Raw genomic sequence first — 10,058 nt, 5'->3', positions numbered from 1 at the left:
CCAGGGCTGCCTCTGGCTCTCCGCCACCCTCCTGCTTTACTCAGGGGTCCGTAGGGGTGACCCATGAGCAGAGAACCTGACACATAGCATCCAGGGACCAGAAGGGGTGACAATGCTTTTAATTCCCATGGGCGAGGTAAACCCAGGCATTGGGGCCAGGCTGCTGTCTGTCTCCCAGGCTGGGCCAGGGTGGCACAGTGCCAGGGGATGCAGCCCAGCCCCTCAGGAGGGGCTTCAAGGGCAGAGTTCCAAATGGATGGCTCGAGGCAGGAGGTCTCAGATGGGTCTCAGTAGCCGTCATCAGCCCAGGTGACCTCATAGTCAGGGTACCTAGCTTTGATCTTCTCAGTGGAGACAGAGTGCTGGGCTCGACCGTATCCCTGAAGAGAGAAGACAGCTTTTACAGCCCCTGTACTGGCTCTGGGTGGCCAGTTAGCAGGTGACACCCAGGAGCCAGATTGGGGAGGGGGGCAGGGCGGAGCAATCACCCCTAACCACCCCAGAGAGCTGTTCTGCGGAAAGGTGGCCACAAGGCGAACAGACATGGATGGCGAGCCCTCTAGCCCAAGCTCTGAGCTATGCTAGGTGCCAAGAGAACACCCGTGTCCTCTGGTGGCTTGGTGATGGGAGAGGGAGGGGCCTGAGTTTCACCCCAATACTGACTGCCTCAACGAGCTGAGGGACAGCGACAGCCGAGCCAGCCCTCTTGGGTGGGACAGGACTCAGCTCAGTGTAGCTGAGGGTCAGGCAGCCGCCTCCCTCCCACCCCATGTGCTTCCAGCCCCATGTCACATAGGAAACCGGACTGTCCGGGCCCTGGACTGGGGTTCTGCAGTTGAGACAGCAGTGGGTGCTTGTGAGAGCGGGTCAGGCAACTGGGAGGGCCAGCAAGCTCACCATGGAGTAGCCGTACACGTGGATCTTCTTGTCCTGGCTCTGGTGGGAAATGCGCCCGCCTCCCATGCACTCGCAGCCATACCCCTTCTTCTGCATCTCGCCAGACACCTGGTCGTAGATGTCGGCTGGGAGGAGGAGGGCGGCTCAGCACTCAGCTGTGGCTGCCCTTAGGGCCCAGGGGGTCTGTTGCCCCAGCTCTGAGCAGCTCCTTCCTCAGGACAGGAGCCCCTCCAGGCTGGGGAGGGATGAAAAGGAAAACGGGGGCTCCTGGGCAGGGGCGCTGGGACTAGGAGAGCCGGGTTCGGGCCATGGTATCTTCTTGGCCTCCCGGACCCCCCCTCTTCTGGGCCTGACCACGATCAGACCTGACACAAGATCACCTCCCAAGACGTCCCCTCGGCCCCGCCCCACAGCGGTGGCTGATCCCGCCCACAGACTCCGGCGGCCCCGCCCCTGACCCTCCGCCCCGCCCTCACCGTGGTACTCGGCCCACTTGTAGCCACGCACGATCTCCTTACTCTCCCCTGCAGGGGCCCCGGAGGGAGCCGTCGCATGGACTCGAATCAGCACGTATTTGAAGACGCCATCGGAGTCGATATCCACATCGGGGATCTGGGCGAGGTCCGCCGCCGCCATGTTCCTCGGAGCGCACCCGCCCCTGCGGCCCGCACCCCTCCCCCCACACAACCCAGTGCAGGAGGCGGGCTCTGGGAGTCCGTAGCCAATCTCGCGGGGGCATGCTGGTTTGGCCCTTAGCCTATCGTGCCGCCGGCCCGCAGCAAGGACTGGCCAATCGCAACCTAGTTCCTTGCGTCCCTGAGACCACGTGGGTCCTACTTAAAGGGGAACGTGGGATCCCGAGTGGATGGTGGTTAAAACCAGCGGAAGCAGAGTTCTTTTCCAGCCCGGTGACAGGCTGGTGGCAGTCGCCTTTGGAGGAGGTTAGGGGGTCCATGAGTTCGGGAGAACATTCGCTGGCTCCGACCTGACCGCCTACCCCACCGTCTCCTAGAGTCTCCCTCCCCGGTCCGCCGCCCTGACCGAGGGCCGCCCTCCCGTTTCCCCCACCGTGTCCGGAGGGTGGCCTCCTCCGCCCCCTACCGTGTCCGAGGGCTTCCTCACCCTGTCCCACCCGCGCCCCCGCACAATGAGGCAGCAATGGCTACATTCGAGTTGTTTTACTTGGTTTGAAAAGCGCTCGCCCTCTAGAAACAATCCCGGTTCAGGGATCTTCCAGGACGGCCGGTCCTCAGGCGTGGGGATGAAGGCGAGTGGGGCAAGCGGGGCGTGTGGCCGTCGCAAACGCGCGGGGCCGAGGCGGGCGCGCGGGCGTGTGGTGGAGGGAGGTATAGGGGGCACAGTCGGGGGAGAGAACCGGAAAAGGAGGCGTTCACAATTTAATTTGAGGAACCTCAAATTCAATTGATGCCCACTCCCGGCCCCGACTGGGTGCTGGGCGCTCCAGGAGGGCACCTTGAGGGCGCCCAGCCTCGCCGCTTCTCAGGGTCACTTGTCCTCCATGGAGTCCGGGCCAGGGCCAGATGCACCCCGGGGGAGGGCGGGTCCGAGGGTCACCCCAGCGTGCGCTCCCGAGGGCCGGAGTCGGGCCGCTGGCCTCGCGTTTCCAGCTCGCAGCACAGGGCACTGCCAGAGCAAGTGCGCGCGGGCGGGGGCAGTTCGTGCAATGGTTCTCCCCACCCCTCGGTGGACCCCTGCCCTAATTCGTTTCCGCACCTGCTTCCACCACGCTTTTCCTGCCCCACTCCCAACTGGGAATGCCCTCTGTCTCCCTACCTGCTTCCTGCCTCACTGTGAGGTTAGGGCTTGCGCTGCCGTTTGCAGCCCCGCTCTGCCCTGGCACGTGCCTAGGCCCATCCTGTCGGGTGTGGGCAGGCGGCTGGACTCACGCCCAGCCAGATCTCAGCTCTGGACTGGCGCCTGGCCTGCGCCCCCACCCACACCCTTTGTTTCCCCTGGCCGGGTCCTCCTCCCCTCTGGCTGGGTATCTTTGCGCGTGGGCCGAAGACCTCCAAGTACTACTCCCCTGCCTCTTACCCCAGCCCCTCCTGTAGGGTGGCCTGTGGTGAGGGGAGGCAGGCGGGCCCCAACGAAAAACGCGCGGGCTCGGGGGCCGGCTATTTCCTTTCCAGCCGGAGCTGGGATCAGCGGAACGCACCGCGCACCACCAGGGCAGGACGCGCTGGGGACACGGATACACCGAAACCAATCAGGGTGTTTGCCAAAGAGGAAAGGCCTCTGAGCAGGACGCATCCCAGACCACAGGAGGTTAAAGGGGACGAGACTAGTCTTTGGTCAATTCGGGCCCTTGGACCAGGGCAAACCAGGGTTGGAGAGGTTCCAAGGAGGCCCTGCAGACGACAGGGGACGGACGAACAGTATCTGCGCGCTGGGGTCTGCAGTAGTGACCCCTCCGCTTGAAGGCAGGGCTGGGCGGTCCTCAGGCCCACCCCGCCTCCCAGCGGGGAGCACCAAGTGGCCAAGGACCAGACTCTGGGTAGGGCCGAGGGAGGGCTGGGAAAGGGATAGCAGGGCTGGACGGGTGCGGGGGACGCAGGAGAGGAGGAGGGAAAGACAGGGCCTGTGAAAAACACAATGGGGTGCGACCTGGGCGGAGCTCTTGGAGAGCAGGACAGAGGCTGGGCGAATTTGAGGAGGGGCTTGGGAGAAGCAGGGGCGGGGTCTGAGCGGACCCTAGGTGAACTGGGCAGAGCCTTAGGGTTGGGCGGGGCGTGGGCCCTTGTGGACTCGTCCGAGTCTGAATGGGCTGAGCAGGGCTCGGAGCATCCCTGGGTGGATTGGGCGGGGCCTGAGTGACTTGGGCGGGGCTCGGGGCGGTCCTGGGTGGGACCTGAGAATGGTGGGAGGGCCCAGGGTGGACTGGGTGGGGCCTGGGTGGATTGGACCGGGCCCTATCGCGCCCCTCGCGGCTCACATGATGTCGTCGAGCAGGTTGGCACTGGCCACCCAATCGAGCGCGCGAGGCTCGGAAGCGGCCATGATCATGCACATGAAGGGGCGGCCGGTGCGCCGGTCAGTGGGGTAGATGGTGGTGGGCGTAAAGCGCCGGTTGGCCTCGACAAATTCGCAGAGCTGTTCGTAGACGCGCGGGAACTCGTGGCGCAGGAAGACGCCACGCAGCCGCAGCTCGCGCTGGATGTGGATAAAGGCCACCTCGCGTGCGCGCCGACCCGCCTCGCCTTCCTGGTCCAGGCCCGCCGTGCCTGGCGGCGGCGTCAGAATCAACGTCTCCATGTCGGGTTCGCGGCCCCGGGCCGGGGGTGGCCGTGCCGGGCTGCCCGCCGCCAGCGCCACTTTGGCGAACTTGCGCACGGTGGGCCCAGGGCTGCGCGGGGCGGGCCGGGCGAGGCCGCCGGGGGGTGCGGCCCCGGGGCCTACGGCCACCGACACGCTGAGCAGGAAGCACTCCGCCGGCTCGTAGAGGCGCCCGGCCGCCGCCAGCTCACGCGCGTAGCTGCCCAGGGGTGCCGCGTGCGTGGCCAGCTCGCGCAGCGATAGGTAGGTGGGCGACAGAAGCAGTCCCTCGAGGCCGAAGCGCAGGAAGTTGTCTGCGGAACCAGGGCTCGGGAAACCCAGGAAGAGCACACCACGGCCGCGCGACAAGAAGCCGACACGCGCGATGCGAGAGAAGGCGCGGTGCACTGGGCCGCTGTCGCGGCAGAACTGCAGCACGTGGCGGCACACGCTGCCCACGCGGCCATACACGCAGCGCGCCTTGTGTGCGTCCCAGTCCTCGCGGCGGCACAGCCGCGAGCAATAGTAGGTGTAGCAGCTGTGGCAGGACTTGAAGTATAGGCAGGCATTGAACATGGTCTCAGTGCGCCGGCAGCGCGCGTTGGAGCACGTCATCAGGTCGTCCTCATCCGCGCTGGGCTCTGGGGATGCGTCGGCCGCCTGCCCCGGGCCTGTAGGCTCCTCCGCGCTGCCCGCAGAGGCGGGTGGTGAACGCGGCGCCAGCGCGAGGACCCCGGGGCCCGCAGGCCGAGAATCCAGCAGGCGGCGAAGCTGGCGGCCCAGGCCGTTGGCTGCCGGCTCGGGGACTTGACCGGCTGGAGGCCTCGAGTCGATAACCAGGTCAGTGATGAGCTCGTCCAGCTGCTCGAGACTGCGCTGGCGGCCAGAGGTGGGGCCGTCGGGGGCAGCGCGCGGGGGCGGCCCGGGGCGGCCCCCAGGCAGCTCCCAGCCCCTGGCAGTCGGGCGCTCGGCGGCGCGCAAATCATTGTCGGTGATGGTGATCTCGGGCGTCACGTACCAATTGCGACCCGGGCCCTCGCCCGCGCGGCCCTTCTCCGACAGCGAAGTCTCAGACAGTGACAGTGCCGCGTAGCGTCTGGGCGAGGTGGACAGGTTCACAACGATGGGTGGGCGGCGGCCTTCCGGGGAGGCGCCTTGCGGCTCCCGCGCCTCGCGCCCTAGCAGGTTCTCGTAGCTGCGGCCGCGGCCCAGGGGATCCTCGCGGCGCGGCCCAGGCGCCAGGATGTTGTCCCAGGAGCGCGAGTAGTGGCGGCTGTCGGTCGCCAACCGGGGCGGGCTGGTGCCGGTGCCACCGTGCCAAGAGGCGAGCAACGGGCCGTGGTCCGGGGGAGGCGCCACCTGCAGGGTGCGGTAAGGCCGCGGGCCCCAGTCGCCCCAGGCCTGGCTGCCACGTGGGTGTGGGTAAGTCCGCGTCACGGTGTCGCGGTCGCGGTACCACCCGAAGTCCTCTGTGTAAAAGGATCTGGCGGCGGGGTGGGCCTGGGACTCCTCGGGAGGATAACGGGGGCCCCAGGGTGGGCCGTAGGCTCGGAGTGCCTCCCCATAGTTGGAACGGGAGGGAGGTTCCTGGACCGGGAAGGTGCGCGCTTCCCCTGCATAGTAGGCGCCCCCGTGCCTTGGATTGGGGCCGGCGTGCTCCTCGGAAGGGAAGGGCCTGGGGTAGTAGCTGTTGAAGTGAGGACCGGGGCTGGCTGTAAAGCCGCCGGGGTGGCCCTCAGGCTCCTCGGTGTAGAAGAATTGGGTGGGGCCCGGCGGGGTGGTGAAGGGCAGACTTCGGCGCTCCAAGTAGTCCCGGGGCCCCGGCAGGGGCCCGTCGCAATACAGCGCTCGAGGGTCCGCACAGTACAAGTCACTGGGGGTGGGGGTGCGCGACAGCGCCATGTGGCGAGGCCCGGGCACTGTGAGGCCGTGGAGCTGCGGGGCGGCTCTGGCCCAGGATGTGGTCTCGGCGGGTCCGCAGGGCCGCGAGCCCCGGACCGCGTGTTGCAGCACCGCATCGTCAGGCTTGATATCCAGGCGGCAGCGGACGTGGGCGGCGGGCACGACGGGCGGCTCAGGAGGCGCGCATCGGCCGGCGGCGGCGCATAGGGGCGCGATGCGACCTGGGCCGCCCCGCTGCGGCTGCAGCTTGATGGGGTGCAGCTCGTTGGCGAGCGCACGCAGAGCGGGGTACGCCGGCTCGCGGCGCGGCGACCCCTCAGCCCGCACCGCTCGTTGGGCCTCCCTGCCTCGGCGCGGCAGCACTGGCGGTGAGGCAGGCGCGGGCGCAAGGCCTGGGGGCGCGCGGGGCGCACTCTTGGAGCGGGCGCGGCGCCGGGATTCGCCGTCGCGGGGCCGGGCGCGGGGCGCCGGGGGCTCCGTGGGCGGCGGCTCAGGGAGAGCCTCCATGGCCGCCCCGTCCAGCGCCTCCAGGAAGTCGAAGCTGCGGCAGTGGCGCTTGTTGAAAGGCGCGGGCGCAGCAGGCCGGGCCACGGGGCGCTCACATGGCGGGCGCCTGGACGCGGGCCCCGGGGCCGCCACTTTGATGTCCTGGTACACGGTCGACACCAACAGGTCTGGCGGGTCCGTGCGGGTCATCTTAAAAGAGGTCCCCAGAATGGCAGCTGCAGCTCACTCGGCCTTGTGGGGCTTTCGCCCTGGTGGGAGACACCGGTCAGGGCGGCCCCTTCGCATCCCAGGCCGGGCTACACACACGCGCTGGCCCGACTTACCTGGGGCGCAGTGGGCAGAGCAGCCCTGGTTTTGGGCCTTGGCTGAGGCCGCAGGCACTTGCTCCATGCCGGCGTCAGAAGCACCTGCAGGAGGAACCCATTTGTGCAGCCACTCAGGTCCTTTCCCCGTGCCACCATCTTTGGGCCATTTTCTACTGGGATGGAGCTGGGATGGGTCAGCTAGAAAGGTGATGCCTAGAAAGGTGATGCCGCTGCTGTGGTTCCCGAGCTCCTGGCCCTAGTAGTGACCACTGGACAGGCTTGGTTAGATCCCCTTTCCTGGGACAGGACAGGGTAGGAAGAGTAGGGGTGCCCTCCTCTCCCCCTCCCATGCCCACAGGCTAGAATGACGGTGAGCTCATTTGGAGCATCAGGTACAGACAGACTTCTTTATGGCTGTTGGCTCCACAAAACCGGTGGGTGACAGAAGCCCCCTCCTAGCATCCCGTGCAGAGAAAGCCCACCCCTGGCCTTGGCCTTAGCCAGCTCTGCGCAGTCTCCCGCCCCACCTGCTGACCAGGCTGGGCATGGAACCCTTCCCCTAGTGCTGCTGCATTGGGGACAGCCCACTGTGCCAAGCCTCAGTGGGCCCCGAAGTGGTCCCATTAGGTCTAGGCCTGGTCCCTAGGCTGACGAACTGGCACATCCCACCGTTGACACTTACTATGGCCCAGGCCGAAATAATGTCCCCGAAGAGCATACTGGGCCCTAACGCCTCCTTTCCTTTACAGAAACCTGACTCCAGCTATCATGAGCTGGTTGAAACCCACCAAACTCCCTGGGGTATCATGACAAGGCCTGGAAAGTGACCCACTAGCTTTGCACCCTGCCCATTGCAGCCTGGAAACCCGTTGCCAGACCACGTGGGTGTGTGAGAGCCATGGTCATGGCTGCCCTTTTCCCCTGAGTAGAGCACCTGGTCAGGAGGCCGCCAGTGGAGGAGGCAGGGTGGTGGGCGGCCAAAGCCCCTCCCCCCTTCTAAGGAGCAGTCCTCCCCCCAGCAGCTCTGGGAGGCTCCATGGAAACCTGAGGTTCCAGGCCTCTGCGATGCTAGCTAGGTTGGGGTCCACCCCTCTGCACCAGGCTCACAGACTTGGGCCACCCGCCCCTCTAGACGGTGCTGACAGGGCCCGACCTCCTCACAGCCTGGGGGCGCATGCTCCAGGGTGAGCTGGGGAAGGAGGAGCTGGGCTCTCATCTGGCAGGACTTTTGGTGGGGTAGACCCTCTGTCCCAGCTGTGTACGGGGCTTCCCACCAGTAGGGCTGTTCTTCTGGGTCAGGGCCACTAACGCCCAGTGCTTGTCCCCATCCCGGCCTCACATCCACCACAACTCTCCCTGATTCGCAGGACATCCCCCATCGCCTCCTGCCATCCATCCTAAGCTCAAAGCCAGGCCGGAATTGGGGGCCGTATGACAGGGTGAGACTCCGCCCCAGGGAGGTGACAGCCTGGCCTTGCCGCTGCGGTGGTGAGCGAGACACCCCACTCCATGGGAATGGGGGTGGTCTGCCCCGCTTGGGTCCCAGGCCTAATAAGCTTCGCAGGTGGCCCTCCCCACCGCGCAGCCTAGCCCCGGTCCCCAGCCCGGCCCTCGCGGGACCTGCCGGTGTCGGCCAGGGGTGGGACCCCTCCCCCCCATCTTGTGGGCGCCCCATCCCCACATGGCGCGCGGGGCAGTGCCCGCCGACCCCTTACCTGGGCGCTGCTCCCCCGCGGAGCCCAATGGGCTGCGCAGGCCCAGGCCCACCCGTCGTGCCCCGCTCCACCGCGTCCCGGGCGCATCCGCGCCGCGTCCCCGGCACCGGCAGAAGCTTCGAGGCAGCGGCGCGGAGGCCGTCCGGCCGCTCAGTGCTGCCCCCGATGGCCACCGGTGAATTTGCATTTAAAGGGGCCGCGCCATGGGCCTGGGACCCGCGCGGCCCGCTGGCTCCACACTGGGGCTGTGCTGGGTGCTGCGTGACGAGCCCTCCTGCATCCAAAAGGGTGGGGTCTAACCAGGATACTCGCGCCTAGGGAGCAGCCTACCCATCCTGCCAGCCCCTACCTGGTGTCCTGGAGGACCCCTCCCCAGGGCAGCTGGTGGCCCAGCAGGATGTGGCAGCATGGCTCTGGAGGAGCCCCAAGTCCTGGCCGGGGCTGTGGACAGCTCCCACAATGCACACCTCGGGTTGGGCCCAGGCAGGAGCAGATGGGCTGCTCCCTGCCCTGCTGGCTCTGTGCTGCAGTCGGAGGCGCCAAACTCTGCAGGTACCTGGGGCCATATGGCTCCGTACCTGAGTGGGCCCTGAAACCCCGTCCCCTGATGCCCAGCCTTTTCCAGGCGAGAACACGCTCCTGGTTCCCCCCTCCAGCCCCGGCATTCAGTGTCCAGGCAGGCAGAGGCTGTCACTACTCATAAGCCACATGTGGATATCATCTCCAGCCCTGCCAGTCACTCCCAAACAAGATGCCAAGCCAGGGAACATTCTAGCTTGCCAGAGGCTCCAAAGAGCAGGACCTGCCCACTGTGGGTTCGTTAGATGTGGGGCCCTGGGCAAGTCCACTTCATATTGGCCTTGTCCCCACATCTGTGGGCACCACAAGAATGATCAACCTCATAGGCTGTGTGCTAAAGGGAGTCCCTACATCTCAGCTTCGTGCCCGCCCCCTCCCCCGCACAATACTCCAGGCACAGGAATTGGGGACCGGAGGCTTCCTGGGACTGGGAAGGCCCAGCCACCATCCTCCCACCTGGAGCACAGTCTGCCCAGCCCTGGAGAGTGGGGCAGCTCCAGTATCAAAGCTGTTCTCCCGGCAACTGTGGGAAGTGGGAGGAGCCAGGTGCTGCAGGCCCCTGGAGGGGGCAGGGCCTGAGGGGAGGCAGGGAGTAGGGAGATAGCTGGGACAGGACAGGGACTCTCGGAAGCCAGCAGGGCAGAGGCACACACCTGCCCTCAGGGCTGGACACCCCCAGGTATTCCCCGGGAGCAATTATCCAACCTTGGCCTAGGCGGGCTGGGACAGGCACGCAGGACAGTGGCCATGCCGGGGCCGTCCTCTGAAGATGTCTGGCCAGTCGTGCTGGGAGGCCTCCTACCCCAGAAGGCAGTCTCCCTTCTGGGGAAAATCGGCTCTTCAGCCCAAAGGCAGGGAGCTCAGGCCTTTCCCACCAGCC

The 10,058-nt window shown here is 66.7% G+C and overlaps 2 protein-coding genes across 4 annotated transcripts; both read right to left on the bottom strand.

Moving 5' to 3' along the window:
* Positions 1 to 89: 89 nt before the first annotated feature.
* On the bottom strand, positions 90 to 1,904 carry PHPT1 (phosphohistidine phosphatase 1). The gene is made up of 3 exons (XM_019756740.2): positions 1,374 to 1,904; positions 898 to 1,022; positions 90 to 380 (listed from the first exon to the last, which is right to left on the bottom strand). The coding sequence occupies exons 1-3, from the start codon at positions 1,531 to 1,533 to the stop codon at positions 288 to 290; spliced, it is 378 nt and encodes a 125-aa protein (XP_019612299.1). The 5' UTR covers positions 1,534 to 1,904; the 3' UTR covers positions 90 to 287.
* Positions 1,905 to 2,060: 156 nt separating this feature from the next.
* Positions 2,061 to 10,011, bottom strand: AJM1 (apical junction component 1 homolog). 3 transcript variants are annotated; one of them, XM_074331396.1, is made up of 3 exons: positions 9,884 to 10,011; positions 6,903 to 6,986; positions 2,061 to 6,827 (listed from the first exon to the last, which is right to left on the bottom strand). In XM_074331396.1, exon 3 carries the CDS (start codon positions 6,766 to 6,768, stop codon positions 3,847 to 3,849), a length of 2,922 nt encoding a protein of 973 aa, XP_074187497.1. In that variant the 5' UTR covers positions 6,769 to 6,827; positions 6,903 to 6,986; positions 9,884 to 10,011; the 3' UTR covers positions 2,061 to 3,846. The 3 variants fall into 3 exon arrangements, with proteins under 3 accessions (XP_074187497.1, XP_019612297.2, XP_019612294.2); XM_019756738.2 differs by lacking the exon at positions 9,884 to 10,011 and adding an exon at positions 8,600 to 9,853; XM_019756735.2 differs by lacking the exon at positions 9,884 to 10,011 and adding an exon at positions 8,600 to 9,853 and having other exon boundaries at positions 2,061 to 6,986.
* Between the last annotated feature and the right edge of the window lie 47 nt (positions 10,012 to 10,058).

The sequence above is a fragment of the Rhinolophus sinicus genome, linkage group LG04 (assembly GCF_036562045.2).
Source record: "Rhinolophus sinicus isolate RSC01 linkage group LG04, ASM3656204v1, whole genome shotgun sequence".
In the NCBI taxonomy this organism is placed as follows: domain Eukaryota; kingdom Metazoa; phylum Chordata; class Mammalia; order Chiroptera; family Rhinolophidae; genus Rhinolophus; species Rhinolophus sinicus.
This window is presented reverse-complemented; position numbering and strand designations above follow the sequence as displayed.